Source organism: Pseudorca crassidens, chromosome 18 (assembly GCF_039906515.1).
Source record: "Pseudorca crassidens isolate mPseCra1 chromosome 18, mPseCra1.hap1, whole genome shotgun sequence".
Taxonomy (NCBI): Eukaryota; Metazoa; Chordata; class Mammalia; order Artiodactyla; family Delphinidae; genus Pseudorca; species Pseudorca crassidens.
Genome location: NC_090313.1, coordinates 74028995 through 74056863, shown reverse-complemented (window position 1 = coordinate 74056863; position 27869 = coordinate 74028995). Strand labels below are relative to the sequence as shown.

The window sequence follows — 27869 nt, the reverse complement described above, 5'->3', positions numbered from 1 at the left end:
ACAGTAGCTATGCATGGAGCCCGGCTCAGACACGGGAGTGCTGAGATCATGCACTTATAATAATGTTCTATTATTTCAAATTAGCTGGCTTTGCACGTATCTGGGAACTAATTTTGAAGTTTAGACTAACATAAAAACAGATAATGGAAAAAGGAGAGAATGAAACCTAGCCTCAGTTTAAGCACCTATCAAGTTCTGTGTTACAAGCAGTAGTACTTACACTAACACTTCCAGGCCAGTTTTATCAACCCTGTTCCTTCCACGGGAGGAAACTGTGGTTCTTAGTGTTAGGTCAAGTGCCTGAGATTACACAGTAGTAATTGGTAGAGACTAGATTTCAGCCAGCTACACAGTTTGTGCTCTTTCACCTCGTTCCTGCCACCACTCAATGATTCTTTGTATGTGTCTCCGTGACTTACTACATAGAGTTTATAATTGCTGATGTTTGGCCACAAGGGTTCTTCACTCATCATATGTCAGAAGCAAGGTATATCTCAGCTTCACAATTCTAGGGTGACCTGCAACAGTATGTGTCCTCATTCCATTCAGCCCCTAAGCACTTTATACCTTTCTTTATGGCCATATTGTAGGGTGAGTTGTCTGTTCTGGTCTCGTCTGCCTGCTGTCTCTCCTCCTCTTAGCACCTGGCCCGCAGTGAGGGGCCTTTCTCATAAAGACGCCTTTGTGAATGCGTTGAATCAGACGGTGCAAGAGTAATTGTGGTCTGTTTATGCTGGATCTGGGTTAATATTCACAATCTGTGTCTTCTCTATCTTGCTATCAACTGAGATTTTTTTTCTGGCTTGGGCTCATTTTAGCAGATTTAAAGAAACCTTCCGGTTCACATGCTGCAAAACCCAGCCTACCCAAATCTGGACTTCGTCCCCCTGGCTACTCGCGCCTCCCGGCAGCCAAGCTGGCGGCCTTTGGCTTCGTCCGGAGCTCCAGCGTGTCCTCGGTGTCCAGCACCCAGCCAGCGGACAGCGCCCAGCCCGAGCCCAGCCGGCTGGCCAACCGTAAGTGGGGCGGACGGGTGGGCGGGCTTGCATCCCAGACAGGCAGGGCCAGCAGAGGGCGAATCAGCGTGTGGGTACAACAGGGTTGCATTTTCTTTGCGTTTAACTACGAATTTGGGTTGACTACCTTAATCTCCCATTGTTGGGACTTTAAAGATAATCTGCTGAAGAAAAATAAAAGCCTGTTTGGCACTACCGTTTTCTAAGTTATGGGGAGTTAATGTGCCAGAAAAAGACATGAAATATTAGTGGGAAAATCATTTTAGTCACCTGTGATTACCTGTCATGCCTTCATATTGGTGGAGCTCTTGATTTCTAAAAGTTCATTAAACGATGTTAAAAATAGGGAAGCCCAGCGGAGCTTCTTCTAGTCTGTGCCCAGGAAGGTCCCTGTTAGCTGAGATGGTGTCACTCCAGGCCTGGTTCCTGACACTGGTGTTGTAAGCTGCATTTTAAGGTATGAATTAATAGCGTCCGAGCACGTCGTATCAGCTGCTGTCCCTAAAGAAGACCCAAGGCTGCCCCATTTGGGCTGAGCCTTTGAGGACCAAACCCCATCTCAGCCTCATCGACTTCAAAGTCATTGTTACTGGATCTGAAGCCATGACACCTCAGATGTTGGGTAGTAAGAATTTGCCAGGGAAATCTAAGCAGTTTTCATGTGGAAAGCTGTTTTGAAGGGTTTATAGTAGTTGAATAAAGTTGGAATAAGAGACAGAGTGAAAGACGGGAAGGGGGAAGGGGAAGGGGAAGAGAGATTGAGAATAAGATTGATTTTGTATTACTTTTTTCAATTTCCTCTCTCCAAGCTTGTTTTTTCCCTATCCTTTCTCGGCTTTATAGAGCTCGTGGGTGGAACATTTGTACCTCTGTAGTTCTAAATTTTAGTCTACCTGGTTATTCCTAAAAGTAATGCATCTCGACGTGTTTGTAAGCATTTCTGAGAGGTTCTTGGTTCACTTGATTTCCTGAAGGTGCTGTGTCTCAGACCTACTTTCATATGGGGATCATTTTAGAAACCCCACTGGAATTAGGGATTGCATCATAGCACAGTGCCAGTCTCAAATTTGCAAACGCGTAACTCTTAATTTTTCGATATGTGTGTGCGTTGTTAACAGTCTGGAGGTTTTGAAATAGAGGAGTGACGATTTGTCATTTTTAGGAGTGAAATTCTCAGCGGCATGTTTCTGTTTCAGATGGAGCATGAATGATAAAAAATCTCATGGTATGTATCTTTCCAAGGAAGGAGTTAAGATTCTGATTTCTTAAAAAAAATGAACCTCAAGGTGACCTGAGGCATGTCCCCATGGCAGCCACTTTTTCAAAAGGAGAGCTGACAGGTGTGGACGGAATAATTCCAGGTGTGCTTAGGGCATTTCTTCTCACCTGTGCTTCAAAGCATACTAGCTAGGGACTCCCTGAGCAGTCGAGATAAGAGCTGTTACGTGCCAGAGAAAGTAACTCCTGGTTTAAAGATTTCATAGGAAAAGAAATATTTACTCTATTCAGAACTGTTTTCTGTTTCTAAAATGCAATATGTTAGAATTGATCTGTAATTATTTGCCACCTAACTGTATATAAAATTTGTCCTTCACCAGTAAATCACAGAAAAACTTGGCCCATGTTTGAATCGATGTCTTAGTGCCATTAACCATTATGCTTATGCCTGTTATCAGACTTAAGGTCAAGAAAACTCCTGTTCCTGTTCTTTAGCAAATAAATGATGCTTTGATGACAAGGACCAAGTAAAATACGAAGCTCTTGCAAGAGCTGAAAGTTCTTAGACAAATCCTAGGAGCAAATGTTGCCAGTTTAGCTCATGGAAACAGCTAACATGATGTCAGAGTTGGTTCCTTTTTTGTTCCTTGTCTTGTCTTTCTTTAGACACTACTTAGGGTTCATTTTAGGAATATTACTATAAAAAGGGATTGCACCACAGTAAGTAGATGCCTCAAAATCTGAAACATGATTACAATGAGGAACTATTCGCAAATGTGCGACTCATGATTTTAGACACTCACGTGCCTATAAACAGTCTGACAGCGCCCACGTGACTGTGAATGCTGTGTGGGGGACACTTTTAAGTGATTCATTGTGAACCTACTAGTGTTTTGTGGGCCACCTTGGCTTAGCTGCGACTTTTCTGTGCTGTTTTCCTGGGTCCAGATGGGCAAGTGATGCTGTAGAGGGGGGCCTGGGAGCCCCCTGAGTGCGGGTCTCAGCTGTTCCATTTGGAGTCTACCCTCCACCCCGGGCTCAGGCTCTGCACCGTTCATTCAACCCCGCTGGGCAAGGGCTTCCCAAGGCGAGTGCCCTGCTGTGTTTTCTGACCTTTTCCACGAGGCTTTGGCAAATGGGGCCGACACAGGGAAAGGAATCGTCTGTAGGTCCTTAGAACCTGAGGGTATTTTAGCATCCTGTCCACCCCTGCATTTTATAGCTGAGCGAACTGAGATCAGAATGACCTGCTCCCATCCTGGGAGCAGGAGGGAGTATTCCTCTTCCTCTGTTTAGTTCTCAAAGCTGCCATGTGTGGTAAAGACACACCCATGATGTGAAGTCCTTTCTTTCTATTAGTGAAGCAAATCTTAGAGTTGAGTTGCCTTGAGAGTCCCCTCAGGCCCAACCCACCTGTCCCTGCCCCACCCCTTCCCAGGTGTGTACTCGCTTCAGGTGATGGGGAACCTTCCATCATGTGAAGAAGCCAGCTGTTTGGTGAGCAGTTCGCATGGTGAGGCCGTGCTCCTTGTGGGTTCAGGCTGCCTCCCTGTAATTTCTTGCTAGCAGCTCAGTTTCTCTGGATTAACACGCGACCTTTATCCTCATTGTGCTGCAGGACATCACCCTCCCTTCACTCCTGTACAGGTTCATCACGTAGAGGTTATGAGGTTGGCCCATTTCGAACCTCAAATAAAATTTCAAATGACATTACGTCGTGACCCACAGCTTTTTTAAGATTGAAAGTGAACAGGAAAAAAGTAATTCTCTACCTTAAAACTTAAATTTAAGCTTAAAATCACAGTATTTGAGCAGGTCTGACCTAATATGTAGCTCATCATTTTAAAAATTCTCCAATATGCTTCAGGCAATAGAAATTTGGAGAAAAACAATTACAGTGTAATTTAGTGTTGGTAACAAACCATAGCCCAAAGTATACCTAGTTGTCAAATTAACCAGCAGTTAGGCTTATAGACTTGATTTTTCTGGTGGGTAAGGAGGTATAATTTAAAGTTAAAACCTTTGGGGGAGTGTGTGTGTGGGAAGGGAAATAGGAAGACTTAGGGTTTCATGAATTAATCATTAGTGAAAATAGATCATATCACACAAGGATAGAATAATTTATGTGGAGGATCATCTCTCATTGTGGACTCTGAATAACACCTAACCTATTGGTGCTCAAGAAACAGAAAATATCTATCAGAAAATAACATGAAGAAGGTGGCCTTTGCAGCTGTCCTTTCCAGTTTCTCCTCCTCTTTTTCTCCCTGCAGTATTCTCCTGTTTTCTTTGTGCGGTGAACTGAGACCAGAAATCATGAGACAAAGAATTTGAAAGGAGAAATAAAAAAGAAATCTGAAGGATTTTCTGTTGTTTCTTGTTCTGGTGCAGGAAAGTAGTAGAATGTTTAGAGATGTAGGGATAGAGCTGGATGTGGACAGAGAGACTGACATCGGTATAAATAATCATGTTGCATGGATATATGTGCCGACAGCCTTCTAAATGAGTTGGGGTGGAGGCTTCATTTCTGATTAGGGTGATCAGGGAGTTTCTCAGAGGGGGTTGTTTGCTGGGCGGTATTTGGGGAGGTAGAGGTGGGCTCTACCTAGGAGATCCTTTGGGAGGAGCTGTTGGTACATCCAGAAAACCTCCGGAAGCCAAGGGGTTGCCATTTCTGATGCAGCCTTGCTGGTTCATCATGGTGGGGTCTGTCTCCTTGGTGCTGAAGTCCAGTGTTTGAGGTCCCCAGGGTCTGTCCTCAGAATGCATCTATCCCAATGCTGCCATCTTCCCCTTGGTCCTCTTTTCCACAGTTTCAGCTCTTAGCACTTCGGACGCGGTACCAAATCCATATCTCCAGCCCCAACTTCTCTCCAGAACTTCTCATCTACATTTCAAATGACCTGTCAGATATCTCCAGCTGGGTGACTCAAGTCACCTCAAACTAAACGTTTCCCTCAAAATGAATCTTCCGTTATCTTTTCCAAAGTGACGCCGCCTCTCAAAGTTGCTCTATGATGTAATGACATCTATGATCTCCTGTCTACGGAGGCTGGAAATTTTAAAATCAGCCGTTACCGCTCACCATTTTTTTTTTTCTTTTTTGCCTTCCTTTGTATTCAGTGATCAAATCTGATCAGTTCTTTCTTACATTTACTCTATCCTCTTTCTTTTCTCCTCCTCATCTTTGTTTAAATCTATGTCACCTGAACTATTCCCAGTACATCCTCACTCTCTAATCCACAGGCACATGGTCCTATAGACAATTTTCTTTTGAGCCTGTTGGGAATGCTCCATGTGTCCCTGTACTCACTTCCACTGCTTTCCAGAAGTTACAGGCCCTCCGTGGCTTGCTTAGCCCCCTTCTCACCTTTCTCTCACCCAGTCCCCTGACATACACCCTCAACCAGACAACGAGAGCTGTTCACATTTTTCTCTGAGGGCTTTGTGCTTTTCTGCCTTTGGGTCTTGGTTTAAACTATTCATTTCTAGAATGCTCTCCCCTCCCACAGATCTCTCTGTGGATTCAGTCATTTTCAGTGTGATTCAAATACCATTTCCTCTAAGAAGCCTTCCTTCATCTGTGAACCTGAAGTGGTCCTTCCTCCTAGGAACTCCCACTGCCCCTTGCTTGTATCACTTTTGTGGCTTATCACGTACCATCTTGGTATAGTTATTTGTTTTTATGTCCTGTCTCCCCTGTGGACTGTCAGCTCTTTGAGGATACAGGGTATGTCTCTTAATAATTTTAGTATACCTCACACTACCTAGCATGGGCTTTCCACTAGTAGAATTTCAAGAGAAATTCTCTCCCAGTGGAAAGATTTTCTCATATGTGAGGGTATAGAACAAGAGAGACTTTTCTTTTTTTTTTTTTTTTTTTTGCGGTACGCGGTCCTCTCACTGTTGTGGCCTCTCCCGTTGCGGCATGTGGGATCCTCCCGGACCGGGGCACGAACCCGTGTCCCCTGCATCGGCAGGTGGACTCTCAACCACTGCGCCACCAGGGAAGCCCAAGAGAGACTTTTGAGAGAGGAACTTGGGCAACTTTCAGAAGTATTTTGTACCAGGAACACATTTTCAGTCTACTAGGACTTTCATACGTCTTGATAGTTGAAGTTCCATCACTGTGGTTCTCACACTTTTCTAAATTACCTCAATTATCTCTAAAATGTTGCTTCCATTGACTGTGGTGTACCCATAGATAATTTATACAACTCAAAGCATGGAAGAGATAATAGGTTATTTGTAGTATAATTATATTCAGAGCTAAATCGTTATGTGGACTGACCTACTAGTCTCACAGATGTCTAAGATCTTATATATCTCCTTGCATGTAATTAGCCATTTTAAAAGAATTAGGCTAAAACCCAACTGTTGAGGCTTTTCATGAGAGAATTTCAAAGTTTCCAATTAGTTTCCAATTAGACATCTCAATTTAGAGAGACTGGATATTCTCATTAAATTCTAGAGCTATAGTTCTTATTTTCATACTTAAAATAAATAGGTAGGTGGTCTTTTAATTATTGAATAAAATTTGGGTTCTGGAGATAATGATCTGAAGTGGAAATCACTAACCATTTTGGAAGTTAGTCAGTGAAAGTAAAGGTTAATATGAAAGCTTTTTGCATGTTCATTTCAGCGTTTATGCTTACGAACACTATAGAATTCTTCTACATACATGACGTGTTTGATTTTCTGTAACTGACATGCATTCTAAATGAGATAAGAGGGCTTCCCGGGTGGTGCAGTGGTTAGGAATCCACCTGCCAATGCAGGAGACACGGGTTCCGGCCCTGGTCCAGGAGGATCCCACATGCCGGGGAGCAACTAAGCCCCTGCGCCACAACTACTGAAGCCTGTGTGCCTAGAGCCTGTGCTCCGCAACAAGAGAAGCCACAGCAAAGAGAAGCCCGCGCACCGCAGCGAAGAGTAGCCCCCGCGTGCAGCAATGAAGACCCAATGCAGCCAAAAATAAATAAATAAAAATAAACAAATGAGAGTCGACAAGAAGCATTATTAATAACTCCTACCGAAACAGCCATCAACCTGTCTCATGTTCCATTGGCGAAGAGGGAGTCATTTTTTATTCATGGAAAAAGGAGCTGAATGGGACCTGTGAGGTTAAATTTCAGAGAAGCTATTGCCTATTTGAGATTGAGCCTTATTGATGTCCTTGTACATTCCTTTTCAAAACACTCGGACACCGATCACGTCTACCCAGAGATAAGGTTAGAGCGTAAATGTGTTTTGTTTTGTTTCAAAGAAAACTGACCATTAAACGGTTGAAAGTAAGATAAACTGGAATTGGGATGATAATAGTTTTGTATGTAGTAAACGTAATGTCTAATTGAACTGCCTCATTTGGGGGGCTTGTGTTGTTTTGTGAAGATCGGGTTGTCTACTTGCCCTTCCCCAGTCCTGAAGTCTTGCAGCATCTGTTATGGGGTGAGCATGGAACTCAGTGCTGGGGCCAGGACACCCTGTGTAGTTGTCTGGTGGGGAGATGGGGTATCCAAGTGCATCCTGCAGGGAGCTGTGAGGGGGCTGTGGCTGGAGATGGCACAGCGTTGGGGAGGGGTAAGGGGAGGAGGAACCCGAAGGACGGAGCACCTGCCCGTCCTGACCCCACGCCCCTCAAGTCCCCTTGGGCTGTCTCAGCCCTACTGCGTTATACCTTCAGATCTAATTATTCCACTCTGCGTCTAGGTAATGACAGATGGTCTGGATTTGCTGTAAAATAATCCAGCAAAGAAAAGAACAAAACAAAACTGGAGGGGGGGCAGTATAGATAAGGAAAGTTAGGCAAAAGTTTGATAATCCTTGAAGCTGGATGATGGAACTCTGAGGGTTCATTGCACTATTTACTTCCCGGTTTTGGGGTTTTTTTTTTTTTTTTTTTTGGTATGTTTGAAAATTTCCATTTTTATTTAACCTTCCGTGGAAGAAGGTTAAAATCCCATCTTCTCTCTGTATTGGTTTTCCTTTCTTAAGAGTCAGTCTATTCTTGTCCTGCCCCTAGGTTCTCCAGAACCATTTTTTTTTTTTTTTTTTACATTCCAAGCATAGCACAGGGAGATCAGCACCGAACCTAGAGGGGTGGAATAGGGAGGGTGGGAGAGAGATGCAAGAGGGAGGAGATATGGGGATATATGTATATGTATAGCTGATTGACTTTGTTGTAAGGCAGAAACCAACACGCCATTGTAAAGCAATTACACGCCAATGAAGATGTTACAAAATATAAATAAATAAAATAAAGTGACATCCTTAAAAATAAAAAGAGTCAGTATAGCATAGTGGTGAAGAATGTGGTCTCTGCAAGTGCACTGCTGGGTTTGCATCCTGCCTCTGCCACTAGCTAGTTCTGTGACTTTGGGCAAGTTACTTCCTCTCTCTGTGCCTCTACTTTCTCATTGTAAAATAATAATAATATTACTACTAATAAATAATGTCAAAAGCCACTGTAGGATTGATGAGAACATTAAATGGAATTAATGTATGCAAACAGGGCCTTGCACAATAATAATAATAACGTTCCAGTGGCTGTTTCCATCCGTTTCCCACATGCAGAAAGTTCTCTGTTGGGAGGGATTTAAAAGCTCAGACGGAAAAATTCCGTGGTGGATTAACCATGTCTGGTGTGGGTTGAAGAAACTGGTATTGATAACATCTAGGTCAGGGAGTCGACGTTCACTCCATTTCACAGTTGTTATCATCAACTCTCTCATGTACGGTGAATGCCTTTCTGAGCGTTAAACTAAAACATGCATCATTCATGAAACCGTAAGGTGGCAGTTCTAGAAGTTCATCTCTTGATTTTCATGGGCGTCTCTTACTTTTGGGCTACAAGCTTCTGGTTGTTTGGCTATTTATAAAACATAGGCAGGGAAAGTCATGTTTTTATCTCTTTATCTAAAAGGGCTCTGCCATGCCCTTAGCATGTTATCATTTAAGAGAGTACATTCAGTTGGGCTCCCTTTAAATGAAATGTATTTATGCAAGGTGACTAATACATAGCACATTAATCTAAGCTGATGGCTTTTAAAACCTCTGCTCAAAATAGAAACTGAGAGTTGGATCTGATTTTTATTTCTGTGCCTCTAATGTCTGCAGGAAACAAATGGGAACATTTGATTTTGCAGTGTGAAAAGGGCTTCACACAGCTTCTCATTTTGCTAGAGTCTAATTTCCATTGTACTAGGGTTTTACTCTGTTGGATATCTCAACCCGATTTGGGTATGTGGGGAAAAGAGAATAGTGAGAACAAAACCCAAAATAAGCTCCTGATTTTCTCTGGAAATGAGGAAGTCAAACACGTGCCACTGGTGGATTTAAATACCTATTTCCCTGGTATCTGTAATTAGGTAAAGTATTCTTTGTAAGGAAAAAAACAGAATCATTTTCACTGAATCTCGCTGTTAATTTTCCCAGTGATTCCCACACATTCAATTCCTTCTTTTTTCCCTTTCTTTGCTTCCTTCATACACTCACATCAGAATGAGTTCTTCTGGGTGTTATTCGGTGTTGCCTGTAAGTGAAAATATTTTCTTTATTGCTTAAGTAACACCTAGTTTATCCATTTTGAATCAGATATGTGAGCAAAACTGTTAGAAGTCACATAGCCCTTCAAAAGGTTAATAGTGCCGTATTCTTGCATGTTTTAGCATATTCAAGGTATTTTATGAAGAAAGGATGCTTTGAACTATGAACTGAGATAAGAAATATGCCACATTTGCATGCATAATATGTAATAAAATCAGCATTTATGGTAATAGAATAATCTTTGGGAAAGTCAGTTAACCTCAGTGGACTCAGATTTTTATTATAAAAGTTGGAAGGTATCGAATTAAATGAATTGACCACTTTTGGCTCTCAGAGCTGGGACCTTGTGGCTGAATTCTATCAATGTGTGGAATCATGTATGGTTCTTCAGTGGTGAATAATCAGAATCGTATTTGAGAAACATTAATATGGTAAAATGCAAGTTAATTAGTTTGGAGAAGAGAGACAGAGGGTGAGAGGTCTCAGTTCTGCCAAAATTAGGGATTCTTCCCGTCTTGGCCTGGCCTTATTTTGTTATTCTTCTCCTGTCATATGAGATGGACCTTTCAGGACACTAACAGACAGAGAACAGCTCAAAAGTTTTACTGCCCTGATTTTTTCCTATGAAATATAGAAAGTCACACCTTAGAAGTCACCTTGCTCCGGCCCTTTGCCTAATGCTGAGCATCTTGGATTATTGGTCCAGCATCAGAACAGAGACAGGGAGGTGCATGACTCCCAGACTCATACTGACTTCTCCTGGGAACTTGACCAACAGTACGTGCTTTCTTATATTGCTGTAATACGCACAGTCTATCATCTGGGAAGGTTCATAGAGATCCTTGCAGGGTCTTCCTTAAGGCAGCAGATGGGGCAGCACAGATCAGTAATCCCTTTTGCTTTTGATGAGAAAGAAAATCAATTAATGGTGATGTCAGAGGGTTCTTTGGCTCCCATAACAGGCAGCAACTGGGAGGCGAGGGTTGGTGGGAGCCTGAAGTAGGTGTCAGCAGTGGGCACGGAAAGAAAGGACCAGATGGAAAAGTGTCAGAACCGAGAGGGCAAGAGTGCCTGAGAGGGTGGGGTGACAGGAAGGGTGAGGGGGCCACTCACAGAACTGGGGGAGCACACTCAGGCGTAGGTAAACGTGAGCCCACCTCCCTCAAGCCCACCTCCACACCTGGCTGGCTGACCCCAGTGTCGCTACGTGGGGGGCTGCATGGGGTTCAGTTCAGAGATCTGCTTGTCAAGCAGGTCAGGACTTCGTGAAGACGATAGGGGTACGTGAGAATAATTAAACCCATGTGATAGAATTAGATACACTTACTGTGTATTATTTTTACCCTAAATATATGCAGTCAGTTTAGATTGTAAGTGGTAGGTTCTGATCTAAAGGTCTAGTTCTTCCTCCCTAAGGAACTGGTGAGAACCTTCTCCCAGTACAGCTAAGATGCTGCGATGTCACTTTCGTATAACAGGCCTTAGTCTATGGTTCCATTTATGTGCTAATTTCAAGTTGACCCCAAGGGAGGAGTTTTGTCACAGTCTTGGTAAGGAGGGTTACTTCTTCCCATAAGTTCCAGAAAATTCCCTCAGTCCCCTTTCTTTTCCACATGAGAGCACTTCCTCACTGTGCCCGTGATGTTTTCCCTAATTTGAGTGCTTTGTTCTTTTTTTAATCCTTATCAGAGTATAGTTGATTTACAATGTTGTATTAGTTTCAGGTGCACAGCAAAGTGAATCAGCTATGCATATACATATGTATAGATTCTCTTCCCATATAGATCATTACAGAGCATTGAGTAGAGTTCCCTGTGCTATGTGGTAGGTTCTTATTAGTTATCTTTTTTATATATAGTAGTGTGTATACGTCAATCCCAGTCTCCCAGTTTATCCCTCCCCGCTTCCGCCCTGGTAGCCATGTTAGTTTTCTACATCTGTGTGGAGTGCTTTGTCCTTTTTCTGTGTATTGGGGTTCCTGAGGGCAAAGAATGAGATACTTCACAGCGCTTTTTCTTAGGTAGCGTCTTAACATGGGTCGTGGATTTCTCCAGCAGAAACGCGGATGCTGTACACACAGATTTTGCATCTCCCTGCCTGCTGCCCTGGGAGGGACTTGGGTTGAGCACACGCAGCCCTGGCCTGAGCAGGCAAGGGCCATCATTGTTGCCACTGGTGTGGCAGCGGAGGGCCACCTGCAGCTCTCAGAGCCGCAGGAGGGTTGCCCTGCTCTCTTCCACCTCTGCTGGTCCCTCTGCCACACCCTCTCGTCAGCCTTTAGGGTTGGCTCCTAAATTGTGACAGCAGCAACGCAGGGATCCTCACTCCATTCCTGTACGTGTGACGTGTGTGTGTGTGTGTGTGTGTGTGTGTGTGTGTTTTGGACGTATGTGTGTATGCATACGACCTTACTACAACTTCGCCAAAAGTCACAATGAAGTGTCCCCACCTCGACCTCTTGCCCTTGCCACAAATAAATGTGATGGGAAACGGCCACCCCAGAATCTCCTACCATGGCCCCTGTCACAGAAATCCAAGGCTCGAATCTTTTCCCTAGACCTCTTTATTAGAAACTGTGTGTGGCAGGGAGATGACAAGCAGACAGCCTCAGCTGTTAACTGCCAACACCCATTTACTCTCACCTCTTTGAATAGAAAATGAAAAATGCCAACACATCTCGGGTGCCGTTAGCCCCGAGGTTTGCCTCTAAAGTCGGTGCCTACACAGGAGACTTCTGTTGCCACCAGTGAGGTTTTTTTTTGTTTGTTTGTTTTGTTTTTGTTTTTGCTGTACGCGGGCCTCTCACTGTTGCAGCATCCCTGCTGCAGAGCACAGGCTCCGGACGCGCAGGCTCAGCGGCCATGGCTCATGGGCGCAGCCGCTCCGCGGCACGTGGGATCCTCCCGGACCGGGGCACGAGCCCGTGTCCTCTGCCTCGGCAGGTGGACTCTCAACCACTGTGCCACCAGGGAAGCCCCGCCAGTGAGGTTTGCTAATGAAAGCAAATGAGCCTGGATGGACCTGTCACAGTGGTTTCACTGAACAGATATGCCAATTAAGCCAGAGGTCAAGGAGCAGGTGTTGTTTCAAGCAGGTGTTATTAGTTTGTGTCCAACAGTGGCTCTGAAAGAACACAAGAAACAGTCCAGTTCTTCCTAGTTTTTATTTCAGTTGAGGAATATATGTGCTCACTGGCTGGTGACTGATTACCTGTCCAGGAAATGTCAGTTCCCTCCGGCTGGTCCTTTCTATGCCTTGGGCATCTTCGTGCTTGCACCGTCTTCCTTCTTCCTGTATCCTTAGCTGTCTGTTGCTGCCAGAAGCCTTGCTTTACCATCACGGAAGCCTACAGTGTCCACACCGGCACCTCAGGTGTCATCCAAGTGATCGTGACCGTTCTACAAAAAAGGAGAGGATGTAAGGAAAGTCGAGGTGACATCACCACCCCAGGTTAAGTTAGTGATGAACCCAGGGCTGGAGCATCAGTCCGACGCCTCATCCCATGATGCCCGCCAGGGTGAGAGGCACTGAGTGTCGCTCCAGGAGGGTTTATTGGAGAAATGGATGCTTGTTCCACGTGTAGCTCGATTCCATCAATGAGCTCCTACGATGCAAATTGGCAGCAACTGGAATCTAGCAGTTTCCCGTGACGTTCCCTCTGCTGAGGATCTGCGGGAAGCCTAGTCCAGCTGCCTGCAGTACACGGGAGCCTGTTAGCCGTGGGTCGGTACTGGTTGCGGTTCTGTGTGAGCGATCCCCAGAGACAGGGAGGGTGGAGGTGCGAGTGTTGTGTGCTGAGCACAGAGACTGGCAGGACCCTGTGCTCATTCCCAGACTCCAAGAGAGGTGGTGGGGGCAGTGAAGGGTAGCTGGGGGTTCAGAGGACGCGGATCTAGATGCTGCCCTGGGCTGTCATCTTGGACGAGTCACACATATCTGTGGGCCTGCGGTGTCCTCCCTTTTAAGTGAGGGGTGGGACCATGGTTTCTGACATGCCTTCTATGGATCCTGTGTCTTTGGTCCCAAGACTCTTGAGCAGAAGATTCTCAGGGGGTCCAGGGCCCCGAGGGCACAAGTTTGTTGCTTCTTACATTTTCATTCGGAAACTGTAAGGAAAGACCCCTTCCGTTTCCCATATATTTTTCCTTTGTTATGATTGAAGGACATACAAATTATGCTGTCTCTATATATTGCTAAGAGAGTTGATCTTACAGGTTCTCATCAGAAGAAAAAAATCTCTAGGGGTTTGGGATTAACACACTATTACACACACTATTCTATATATACACACTATTCTATATATAAAATAGATAAACAACAGGGACCTACTGAATAGCACAGAGAGTATGCTCAATATCTTGTGATAACCTATAATGGAAAAGAATTTGAAAAAGAATACGTGTGTGTGTGTGTGTGTGTGTGTGTGTGTGCGCGCGCATATATATATATATTCAGTTACTATATATATATATAGTAACTGAATCACTTTGCTGTACACCAGAAACTAACACAACATTGTAAACCAACGACACTTCAGTAAAAAAACAAAACAAAACTCTATGAGACTTTTGATGGATCTAACTACATTTATTGTGATGATCATTTCACAGTGTATACATATATCAAATTATTATGCTGTACACCTAAAACTTGTACAATGTTATATGTCAGTTATATCTCAATGAAAAAACAAAGATCAATGCCTAGATTTCTTTCTACATTAACGTTAATAATTAGAATTATTGGAGACTTTTAAATATGTTTGCTCACTTATATTTTCTAAGCATGGGGAGCGAAGTGAGAAGAAAAGAAAAAGAGAGAAGAAAAAAGAAGATGGAAATATATCACATTTTTAAGAGAAGAGAAGAATAAAAAGAAAGGGAACAAATGGCTAATGGTCCCATTGTTATCAGAGACCAGAGGAGGAGTTTAAATTTCAGTAGGAAGTGACTGGGGAGTTCCCCACCTAAGGATGGCCTGGTGCCCCTGGGGTCTGGTGTGCATTACAGTCCCCTCCACGACTGAATTCAGTTACTTCTGGCAACGAGATCAATGTGGGGCAGCAGTAATCTCTACAACATTCTGACGAAAATTAAAAGATGAAAGGAGGCTGTATAAAATAATTAATATAGCAAGAAAAAGCAGAACCTGCTTGTCTTTGGGAAAGACTGATAACAGCCTCTTTTATAAGTTATGTCAGGTTATGGGACAGACAATACGTGGAACAAAACGCCGGATCACTTCCCGAACCGTGTGAGAACGTTTGCAGTTTCCCATCTTTCGCTCTTTCTCGAGGGAGTGTTCTTTCAGTGATGATAAAATTCCCCGTAATTCCTTATTACTTCTCAAGAGGTAACCATATAGATGTTCTATGAGACAGCTATAAGGAATAACTTGCACTCATCCCTAAGAAAACGGTGTCAGTATAAGTTGGACAGATGTTGTCAGGCGTGTATCTCTGACCATGCTCACATTCAAAAAACTCCAGAAATACCTTAAAAATTTATATTGAAATATTGTTGATTTACAATGTTGTATTAGTTTCAGGTGTACAGCAAAGTGATTCAGTTATACATATAGATAGATAGATAGATAGATAGGTATTCTTTTTTTTACATTCTCTTCCATTATGGGTTATTACAGGATACTGAGTTACGTGCCCTGTGCTATACAGTAGGTCCTTGTTGGTGATCTATATTATATATAGTAGTGAAAAAACTCCAGAGATATTCATTAATAGCCCATTGCTTTTGTCCTGTGCTGGGCGCTGGAGGAGCAAGGGAGAAATACGTGCTAAAGATGAGGGTCTGGGCATTAAGGAGCTTATACTTCTGTTATTCTTTTTTTAAAAAAAGACTTCTCTCTAGAAAACTAATTTTATATAAGGAATTATATATATATTGATTTTGGACAGGCAATATCATATAGATAAATATGGGGAATTTTTTAAAGAACTACGGTAATAAAATGAAGTTCTGTACAAGGTGTATTTAGGCTAAAGCAGGGGTGTGGAAAGAGCCCAGAAATTCATGGAGAAGGTCGTAGTTCAAGGCCCCACTCACGCTTGCACTTCTCCAAACCTCGTTCCCCACTGTATTGTGAGAATGAGAGCATGTAATTGAGGCTTGCAATAGGCTGAAGGCTATAAAATGTAGTATGAATAGGACTACTTATTATGTAACCCAGTGCGGAGCAGAAATTTGTGCTCTACTGTTGCCCCTGGGTTGGGCCCCTGCCCCTGAGTTTGGGACAGTCATCCTAGGTGAGCAGATGAGGTTCATTGGAGGGAGAGGGAGGGGCTGAGATGCAGTAGGTCTTGAAGGACAGAAGGCTTTGTGTTGGTGGAAGTGAGCGGGGGCACATTTCCCCAGAAGGAGTGATGAGTAAGGGGACTGTTAGATCAGCCCTCACCCCTGTGGGTCCTGTCACTGCCTGGGCTACATTATCTTCTCTACCAGCCACACTCACTTTTTGCTGATGACTAAAAAGGAGAATATGTTTTCCTGCTATTTCGTGCAAGGCATAGCTTTTCCCCACCCGTATTCACAGCTCCTTTGGGAGGATCTAGGTTACTTTTCTTTCCCTCCTCAGTGGCATCTGTTAATAGAGACAAAAAGACGTGTTTTTGCAATGTTGTCTAGAGTGGCTTCTCGTGCTTGCACTCATGTTAATCTCTGTCTAGCTGAGGAAGGGACATGGGTAGATTGGTAAAGAATCAGGCTGAAAACAAGAGCTATTTAATTACTTGTAGAGGCTCTTACAGGAGTTGAACTTTACATCGGCCCAATGATCAGAAACAGAAAAGAAACTAAACAATGTGACTTTCAACAAATTCCTGTCTCCACTCATATCACTGTTTCTTTCCTTCAGTCCCTTTAAGCTCTGTCAGAGGGACATACCATATAGCAAAGGAATAAAAAAATGTAGCTTTTGTGACCGGTACCTGATTGTCCTCCAGCTAGACCATCAGCTTTTCCATTGCTGGGTCTGCAGTGTTCCCAGTGCCTAGTTCTGTGCCTGCTCTATTTTAGGTGCTAAGTAAAGGTTTAAAAATTGGAAATAAGTTTAAAACTGGTAAAGATAAAATTTACTATAATTTCTAACATACGTATTTCCTTTTCTTTATCCTTGATCTTTGGATGGGTCATTTTTTTAAAGCCTATCATTTTATATTCTCTTATCAGTTCTTGGAACATTTTATTCAAGCTTACAATCACTATTCATTGATTTAACTTCTCTAATAAGTATCTCTTTAGCTTCCTTTCACCATACTTAGATTTAATGATTATGTTTCTTATTAACAACATTTACTGATGGTTACTATTAAAAGTAATATAAAATAAGTGTTGGTGGGGATGTGTAGAAACTGGAATCCCTGTGCATTGCTATTAGGAATGTAAAATGGTGCAGTCATTATGAAAAACGGTATGGCTGTTCCGCAAAAAAAATTAAAAACAGAATTACCATATGATTCAGCAGTCCATTTCTGGGTATATACCCCACAGAATTGAAAGCATGGTCTTGAAGAGATATTTGTATACTCATGTTCATAGAACCACTCATCATTCACAATAGTCAAAAGGTGGAAGCAACCCAAATGTCCATTGACGGATGAATGGATAAGCAAAGTGTGGTATATACATATAATGGAATATTAATCAGCCTTAAAAAGGAATTCTGGCGTATGCTACAACATGGGAAAACCTTGAGGACATTATACTAAGTGAAATACGCCAGACAAGACAGGACAAATATTGTATGATTCCATATATATGACTACCTAGAATACTCAAAAATCAGAGTCAGAATAGAATGTGGTTTGCCAGGGACTGGGGGAGGGGGAGTGGAGAGTTAGTGTTGAATGGGTGTGGAGTTTCATTTTTGCAAGACGAGAAAAGTTCTGGAGATGAATGGGTGATGGTTGCACCAGCTGAATGTACTGATGCCGCAGAACTGTAGACCTGAAGACTATTAAGATGGTAAGTTTTATGTTATATATATTTGACCACAATTTAAAAATAAATTTAAAAGAATCTGGTGAGAGCCAGTGATACAGTAGCCACGAAGGAAATAGAAAACTGGATCAAGTGGGCCAGGATGTCATTTTGATGACTTCAGGAAAGCTTGTAGGTCCAGTGGGGCATCTGGTGTTACATCCAATTGTGGGGGCGTCTTACGTGTAAATATCCTGTATCATTGTGAGGTCTGGGTGTGGTAGGCACCACATTCAGTTTCTTGAGCAGCTTCATCGGTTTAAAAATGAGTAGCTTCTCCAGTAGTTTGCAGTTCAACCCGAGAGACACTTGGGGTTGCCAAGCAACATGTGACTGCCGTCAACAGGAGCACATCTAACATTAATTTTATAATCGCTTAAAATGATAGAAGAAATGTTCAATCTAAATGTTTTCATTTCCACCTACTCCAACGAAAAATATAAACACCCGGATTGTCACACGCCATGCCGTTTCCACAAGGACAGCGTTTCATGCGTCAGCTCCCGCGTCTTGCCTTTTTTGTCGAAGTGTCTTCCAGGAGACCAGGGGACACCAGTGGGTATCTGGTGCCGGATTCACACTGTGAGGGCTGAGCTTTGTACATCCGAGATGTTCTGAAGTCACTCAACAAAGTAACGCCTCACAGTGGCAAACGTTTTCTTTAATGATGATTTTTTTCCCCCAATCCAGAGGACTTCCTTTGGTTAAGCTTAGGAAAAAAAAAGAAAAAGAAAAAGATAGAAGTTAAATTACTCATTGTACTTCCTGCACGGAGCATCACAACAGACCTAAACGAGAAAGCTTTTTGTTTGAAGCATTCTCGTTTTCATGCCTGAGATCCACAGAAATGGAGTCAGTAGGAAATGTTCAAAACTGAAGTGATTCAACTGGATTGGCCAAAGGTTACATATGGAAGAAAGGGGATTCTTTTTCCTTCTAAAGCCAGAGCTTTGTGTTCTACTTGGACTGCAGCCTTCACCGTATTTGACTGACTGTATCTGGGGCAGACCAAGGAGGAATATGGTTAAGCACGTGAATTATTCTGACACTCCGTTGCTTTCTCCAAATGCCCCCATCAGGTTGGTGGGGAGTCCTGGCACCCGGACTTGTTGTTTGCCTAAACTCTACTCGTGCGGCTGAGGCATCTGGTACCCGGTCATCTCAGCTTCTTGCCTCTGTGACTCCAGTGAACCTCAGTTGCACGCCGACAGCCCATCTGCTCCATCCTTCCCACCCTTTCCCCTCCTGCCCTGTTTCCTACCGTGGCTGCTCCAAAGCTCCCTGGTTCTCTGGAGTTCCTGCTTATCCACCTGCCTCTCCATGCTCACCTTGAGCTCTTTCTTTCCTATTTCTGTCCAAAGCTAAAGTAACTTCTCCATGTGTGCCCTTGACCCCAGCTCATCCCACAACCTGCAGACCCCACCTCTGGTGAGCAGGCCTGGGTTGGGATCCTGCCTGTGTGCCTAGGAGCAGTGGGGCCTTGGGAAGCTAGCTGGCCTTGCTATGCACCAGCTTCTCATCAGCAGACTGTGGTTAGCGGGCCCTGGGTCACAGGGTACCTATGAGGATTAGGAGGTGATGCATGGGAAGCACTGTGATGCCTGGCTCCAGCATCTTCACTTCTCTGCCACGGATGCTGGCTCTGGGGCCTCCACCTGGGCTCCTGGGAGCCCATTCCTGTGCCCACCAGCTTCCTGCCTGCCTGCTCCCCCCGGTGGTCCGGCTTCTCCCACAGCCCTTCTTTCCAGGCTTTCAGTCTTTATTAACATTTCCTCCAGGAGACTTACTTGATTCCCCGTCTCCCCGCCCCACTCCAGGCCCAAGTGTGAGTGAGGGTCTCCCCGGACCTCCGCTCCGTGACAGTCAGTTTTATGTGTCAGCGTGGCTGGGCTGTAGTCTCCCGAGTTCCGTCAGACACCAATCCTGGCATTGCTATAGGGGCGTTTGGTAGACGTGGTTAACATCTGTAATCAGTCCACTCTACGTAAAGGAGATTGATTATCCCCTATAATCTGGGTGGGCCTCATCCAATCATTGCAAAGGCCCTAAGTGCAAAACAGGCTTCCCTGAAGAGGACAAAATTCTGCCCCAAGACTGCAACATCGGCTCCTGCCTGGGAGATTCTTCCCCACAGGCTTGCGGTATGGATTTTGGACTCACCAGCCCCCATCATTGTGTAAGGCAGTGTCTTGAAATAGCTCTGTGTGTGTGTGTGTATGAAAATATATTTATTCCCACACTCACACATACATACGCGTGTTCATATTCTGCTGGCTCTGTTTCCCTGGAGAAGCCGCCTGGCTCAGCATTCCCTGCACGCACACTGCATCACACCCCGTTTGCTTTCTGAATCTCCTCTGCTCTGACAGCTACGTGCAGGCAGGACCCACGTTTCTCCATGTGCCAATCCCACAACTCAGTTTGTCCTGAATGAATGAATACTGGGGAAGTCCGTCAGAACGTATCATGCCATATCCTTGAGCATAATAAAAACAATTATGTAGAGAAGAATAACTCTCCTAATTGGCAGGTGATTTCCCGTCACCCCTGTAGACGGAGTCCACAAAGAGCGCTGTCTCCCTTAACCCCTGGCTCAGCCATTAAGGGACTTGGCTGTTGTCCTCACCTCCTACGTCACCCACTGGCCTCAGCGATAGAATCAGTCATTTATTTGGGTCATGATTGATTTATTCTTTCCACTTCTGTGACCCACTTTGGGATTTAGCTCTTTCATTTTCCTGCGCATGCAGCATTTAGATGAAAATAGTTCATAAACAGCTGTTCGGGGCTGAGTAACTTTTTTTCCCCACTTCACCCTTCATTAGTATTTTTCTCTTTCTATAATCGGATTCTTTGAAAGTTCTGGCAAGAGGTTTGTTCTGAAACGCAGGCTGAGGCTGCGTGTGAAGATGCTGGTATAGATACATGATGCGTTATTTACTCCAAAGTCCAGGTTTCTCTCTAACGTTATTGTGCAACATTTTTATTTTCAGTTTGGAAGCTGTCCTGCACTGATCACTGTTTCCACTCTTTCTTCGTGCGGCTGATCTGCCCAGCACAAACCCAATCCCTGCTTTTCTTCCGTATACTGCTGAGAGGGTCACCAGTCCTCAGAAATCATGTCTGGACGCCGCCAGCGTTGATGAGGACCCTGTTTCTGAGCGGGCGCCGTGGGTCTGTGATGCAGTTAGGCTGCCTGGCTCTCCTTCCACATGACATAATGTATTCTGTCAAAGTTGGAACATGCTGAAACTACGAACTCAGGCAGTTCCCTGGTTTGCTTGGATTCAGAGACACTTGAAGGAACTAAAAATAGCTTTACAGGGAGAGAAGTGTATTGGGCATTTCCCCTTTTGGAAGGACTTCTATTCACTCTGTCTCCTGATTCTTGGGAAACAGTGTCTCTGGTTCCAGTCCCAGGGGAGCCACAGTATAATCAGACAGTGGAGGTCAGTGTCCTGTGCCCTCCGAGGATCCTGTTCAGTCTTTGTGCCTCCCCAGCCCCTAAGAAAGAAGAGCTCAGCACCAAAAAGGGGGGTGGGGACTGAACCACAGGGATTTGTCAGAGCTTCGGAGAGATAGCCTCGATCCAGACTGAGAGAGCAGGAGGTGGGGTTGTAGCTACAGGGATGAGGGCAAAGAGAGGCTCAGGATGGGAAGGTGGTCTGCAATTTGAACTTAGGTCATTGACTGGGACGTTCAGCAAGGTTGTCCTCACTAGAAGATGAGCTTTGTGCGCTAATTGCTCCATGCAGGTTGACAAGGGATAGATACATGGTTGCCACACAAATTCTGTAAGAGAGTCGGGCTATTAAGCTGAGTTTCCCCATCCTGGCAGCAGCTCAGGCTGGCTTTAGTCTTACAGAAGGAATGTGAACTTAGAGCTGGACAGTGTAGGTGTGAACCCCAACCATGTCACTCAAGTTGTGAAATCACCTGTGCTTTAGTTTCCCCACGTGGTAAAATGGGATTAATAATTCCATCCTTCCTGCTGCACAGTGTGGCTTTAAAGATGGCCATTGCAAGGAAAGAAAATTACAGGCCAATATTGCTGATGAACCTAGATGCAAAAATTCTCAACAACATACCAGCAAGTGGAATTCAAGAGCATGCTAAAATGATCATACACCATTATTATCCATCACTGGGATGCAAGGATGGTTCAACAAGCCCATATCAATAAGTGTGATACATCACATTGACTGAATGAAGGGTAAAAATCATACGCTGATTTCAATAGATGCAGAAAAAGCACTTCACAAAATTCAACATCCATTTGTGATAAAAAAAATCTCATCACATTAGGTATAGAAGTAATGTACCTAAACATAATAAAGGCCACATTCAAAAAACCCACAGCTAACATCACAGTGACAAAAAGTTAAAAGCCTTTCCTCTCCGATCAGGAACAAGACAGGGATGCTCAAAATTGCCATTTCTACTCAAGAGAGTACTGGAAGTCCTAACTATAGTAAAAGAAAAAGAAATAAAAAGCATCCAAATCAGAATGGAAGAAGTAAAATCGTCTCTGTTTGCAGGTGATATGATATTAAATATAGAAAACCCTAAAGGCTCCACCAAAAAATGATTAGAACTAATGAATGAATTCAGTAAAATTGCAGGATGCAAAATCAACGTACAAAAATAAGTTGTGTTTCTGTACACTAACAATGAACTATCTGAAAGAGATTTTAAGAAAGCAGTCCCATTTACAAAAAATAATAAAAAAGCTTTTTATTAAATTTAATCAATGTATTTAACCAATAAATTAAACCAAGGAGGTGTACACTATACACTATTCTTTCAGTGTATAAAACCTGTATGCTAAAAACTATAAGACAGTGGTGAAAGAAATTGAAGAAGAAGACACAAATAAATGGAAAACTATTCCATTCTCATGGGTTGGAAGAATTAATATTGTGAAAATGTCCTTAGTACCCAAAGCAATCTACTGATTCAGTGCAATCCCTATCAAAATTCAATGGCATTTTTGTCAGAAATAGAAAAACACTGGGGGGCAGGGGTGGTGGTGGTGGGATGAATTGGGAGACTGGGGTTGACATATATACACTAATGTGTATAAAATAGATAACTAATAAGAACCTGCTGTATAAAAAGATAAATAAAATTGAAAAATAAGAATAAAACTAACCTAAAATTTGTGTGGAACCACAGAAGATTCTGATTAGCTAAAACAATACGGAGAAAGAAGAACAGAACTGGAGGCATTATGCTTCTTGATTTCAAGCTATATTACAAAGATATAGTAATCAAAACAGTATGCTAATGGCATAAGAACAGACACTCATGCATATGGGGTCAATTAATTTATGACAAAGAAACCAAGAATACAAAGTGGGGAAAGAAGAGTCACTTCAGGAAACGGTGCTGGGAAAATTGGACAGCCACATGCAGAAGAATGGAACTGGACAGTATCTTACACCATACCCCCAAATGAACTCAAACTGTATTAAAGACTTAAATTCAAGAACTGAAGCTATAAAAGTTCGAGAAGAAAACACAGGGGGGTCCTGTCTTTGGCACTGGTCTCAGCAATGATTTTTGTGGATTTGACACCAACAGCACAGGCAACAAAAGAAAAATAAGTGAGACTGCACACATCAAACCAAAAAGCTTCTGCACAGCAAAGGAAACCATCAAGAAAATGAAAAAGCAGCATATGGAATGGGAGAAAATATTTGCAAACCACATATCTGATGGGAGATTAATATCCAAAATATACATGAACTCATACAACTCAATAACAAAAACCCAAATAACCCAATTAAAAATGAGCAAAGGATCTGAATCGACATTTTTTTCTAAAGACGTACAAATGACCAACAGGCACATGAAAATGTACTCAACATCACTAATCAGGGAAATGCAAATCAAGATCATGAGGTATCACCTCACACCTGTTAGGTTATCTTTTATCGAGAAGACAAGAAATAACAAAAGCGTGAGGGTAAAGGGAACCCTTGTGTACCGTCCAGCAATTCTACTTCTGGGTGTACATCCAAAGGAAATGAAAACAGAATATCACAGAAATATTGCACTCTCACGTTCATTGCAGCATTATTTACAATAGGTGAGATACGGAAACAACCTATGTGTCCATCAACAGATGAAGAGTTGAAGAAAATGTGAGAAAAAATATATATATAACTGAGATATATATATATGTATACATATATATATGTATATATAAATTCATCCATTAAAAAAGAAGGAAGTCCTGCCTTTTGTGACAGCGTGGATGAACCTGGATGGCATTACACTAAGTGAGATAATCTAGACAGAGAAAGACAGATACTGCATGGTGTCACTTATTTGTGGAATCTAAGGGGGGAAAAAAGCCAAATTCATGGCAACAGAATAGAAGGGGCCAGGGGGAGGGGGCCAGGGGGCGGGGGAAATGGGAGGATGTAGGTCCAAGGGTACAAATGTTCAGTTGTAAGAATAAGTTCTGAGGATCTAATGGTGACTATAGTTACTAATATGGTATCATATACTGGAAAGTTGCTGAAAGTAGATCTTAAGCATTCTCATCTCAAAATAAAAAAAGGAAGAAAGAAAGTTAATTGTGTGAGATGATGCATGTGTGATTATCTTGATCTTGGTAGTTATTCCACAGTGTATACATATATCAGATCGTCACGTTGTACACTTTAAATATAGACAATTATATTTGTCAATTAAGTTGGGGAAAAATTAATGTATTCAGGTAATGCTTTAATTGACTATTTGCTGCACGCCGCATACCTTGTAAAGTGCTATACATACCAACCTGTAAAGACCCCACATCCCTTCTTTCCAAGAGCTGCAGTCGGGTGGGGAGAGCAACACTGAAGCAGATGTTTGTAAGATGCTATGACGGAGGCGTGTAGAGAGAAAGTGAGCCTCTGGGGCAAATGTATAGTTTGCTTGGGACATCAGAAAGGTGGTGGAGGAAGAGAAGACAGACCGGAAGGCACAGCAGAGTTCATGAGGGGGGACAGACAGAGAGGGAATAGCAGTGTGAATTCAGAGGCCTGATGTGCAGGAAGCCAGCAGGAATAGGTCCTCCGGGGCCCACTGCCAGGCAAGCATTTGGGCCTAAGGAAATGCATGGCCGGGAATGACTCAGATTTGTGAGTTAAATAGGAGTGCCCGAGAGGCAGTGCGGAGAGTGGGTGTGAGTGCGGAGAGGGGGAACTCAAGGAGACCAGGGAGGAGTGGTCCGGGGAGAGATTGTCGGGGCCTGTACCTGGACAGAGGCAGGGTGGAGAGGAAGGGCTGGGTGTGAGAGGTCTTCGGGATGACCTCCCTTTCTAAATTGCGGAGTGCCATAAAACGTAGGGACAAAACCAAATATCAATGCATGGAAATTAAATCTCACTACTCTTAACTTAAAAAAAAGAACTGGGACTTCCCTGGTGGTCCAGTGGTTAAGACTCTGCACTTTCAATGCAGGGGGCACGGGATCGATCCCTGGTTGGAGAACTAAGATCCCACATGCCGTGCAGTGCGGCCACAAAAAAAATAAAAAAAAATTAAAAAAAGAACTATCTTATATGTGAACTATATGTCAATAAAAAGAAAAAAAAAAGAACTGTCGATGCCTACAAGAGCAAGGATGAAGAAACATATCACTTCCCAAATCAGCAGTGAATATCTCTGAATGGTGGCATTTGAGGCAGTTTCGGTTTTATTTTGTTTTGTTTTTTCTTTTCCTTGCCACTACTTAAAATTTTGATGACAGCCATGTAGTACTTGTGCAGTTAGTACATGTTAAGGGAATGCCAGGTTGCCTTCATCTGTGTTTATCAAAAAGGACCATCTTAACAGCTTTGAGTCTTTCTGAGCCTTGACGTTTTGCTCACATATAAAAATGAACAAGGACTGAATATATTCAGTGATTAAATGGGAAATAAGAAAAAGAGGAAACCTTTCATCTTTGATGCTTTTATTTTCTAAATCAAACGATGACCCCAGTTGGAAGGAAATTGTAAATGATAAAACTGTGACTGTATTCCAACCGTGGCCCTAATCATGGGGCCGAGTAGAGCATTTCTTTAGCTTTTCTCAATGTTTTGGCAGGCACAGTTTTACAGAATGATGGACACTCTGCACACTTCCCCTGCTTTATAAATATTTAGTACCATGATTACTCATAAATCCAGGCATCGCTGTGGAACTTTTTTTTCCTGGCAGTCTGTTTTTTCATCTGGAATGACATTAAGATTCAGAAAGGACTGGCTGTCGTTTAGCTCTGTTATTTGGGAGATCTGTAGTTCTGTTTTTCTGTCCTTGTGCCAGGGCCCAGAACTTGTGGAATAGTATATTGATGTTCTTTTCACAATTGGAGTTATAACACTGAAAATTTCGGTTCCTAGTGGGGAACTTTTCTTTCTCCTTTTTTAACATCTTTATTGGAGTATAATTGCTTTACAATGGTGTGTTAGTTTCTGCTTTATAACAAAGTGAATCACCTATACATATACATACATCCGCATATCCCCTCCCTCTTGTGTCTCCCTCCCACCCTCCCTATCCCACCCCTCTAGGTGGTCACAAAGCACGAGCTGATCTCCCTGTGCTATGTGGCTGCTTCCCACTAGCTATCTGTTTTACGTTTGGTAGTGTATATATGTCCATGCCACTCTCTCACTTCGTCCCAGCTTACCCTTCCTCCTCCCCATGTCCTCAAATCCATTCTCTATGTCTGCGTCTTTATTCCTGTCCTGCCCCTAGGTTCTTCATAACCTTTTTTTTTTTTTTTTTAGATTCCATATATATGTGTTAGCATATGGTATTTGTCTTTCTCTTTCTGACTACTTCACTCTGTATGACAGACTCTAGGTCCATCCACTTCACTACAAATGACTCAATTTCGTTTCTTTTTATGGCTGAGTAATATTCCATTGTATATATGTGCCACATCTTCTTTATCCATTCACCTGTCGATGGACACTTAGGTTGCTTCTGTGTCCTGGCTATTGTAAATAGAGCTGCAATGAATACTGTGGTACATGACTCTTTTTGAATTATGGTTTTCTCAGGGTATATGCCCAGTAGTGGAATTGCTGGGTCGTATGATAGTTCTATTTTTAGTTTTTGAAGGAACCTCCATACCAACAGTGCAAGAGGATTCTCACACCCTGTCCAGTATTTATTGTTTATAGAGTTTTTGATGATGGCCATTCTGACTGGTGTGAGGTGATACCTCATTGTAGTTCTGATTTGCATTTCTCTAATGATTAGTGATGTTGAGCATCCTTTCATGTGTTTGTTGGCAGTCTGTATATCTTCTTTGGAGAAATGTCTATTTAGGTCTTCTGCCCATTTTTGGATTGGGTTGTTTATTTTTTGCATATTGAGCTGCATGAGCTGCTTGTAAATTTTGGAGATTAATCCTTTGTCAGTTGCTTCATTTGCAAATATTTTCTCCTATTCTGAGGGTTGTCTTTTCGTCTTGTTTATGTTTTTCTTTGCTGTGCAAAAGCTTTTAAGTTTCATTAGGTCCCACTTGCTTTTTTTGTTTTTATATCCATTATTTTAGGAGGTGGGTCAAAAAGGATCTTGCTGTGATTTATGTCATGGAGTGTTCTGCCTGTGTTTTCCTCTAAGAGTTTTACAGTGTCTGGCCTTAAATTTAGGTCTTTAATCCATTTTGAGTTTATTTTTGTGTACGGTGTTAGGGAGTGTTCTAATTTCATTCTTTTACATGTAGCTGTCCAGTTTTCCCAGCACCACGTATTGAAGAGGCTGTCTTTTCTCCGTTGTATATCCTTGCCTTCTTTGTCATAGATTAGTTGACCATAGGTGTGTGTGTTTACCTCTGGGCTTTCTATCCTGTTCCATTGATCTATGTTTCTGTTTTTGTGCCAGTACCATATTGTCTTGATTACTGTAGCTTTGTAGAGTAGTCTGAAGTCAGGGAGTCTGATTCCTCCAGCTCCGTTTTTTTCCCTCAAGACGGCTTTGGCTATTCGGGGTCTATTGTGTTTCCATACAGACTTTAAGATTTTTTTGTTCTAGTTCTGTAAAAGATGCCACTGGTAATTTGATAGGGATTGCATTGAATCTGTAGATTGCTTTGGGTAGTGGAGTC

General features: G+C 42.9%; 1 protein-coding gene across 9 annotated transcripts in view; it reads left to right on the top strand.

Moving 5' to 3' along the window:
* Positions 1–27869, top strand: part of MTUS2 (microtubule associated scaffold protein 2) — a 494370-nt gene that overhangs the window by 200817 nt on the left and 265684 nt on the right. For 8 of the 9 annotated variants that reach the window (XR_010937004.1, XM_067713577.1, XM_067713576.1 and 5 more), the window contains one exon: positions 819–1016. Coding sequence is in view for 8 of the 9 variants with exons in the window: in XM_067713577.1 (XP_067569678.1) it covers positions 819–1016 (198 nt within the window). In the remaining variant the exon portion in view is untranslated. The remainder of the gene's footprint in view (positions 1–818; positions 1017–27869) is intronic. The other variant, XM_067713578.1, reaches the window with a different exon arrangement.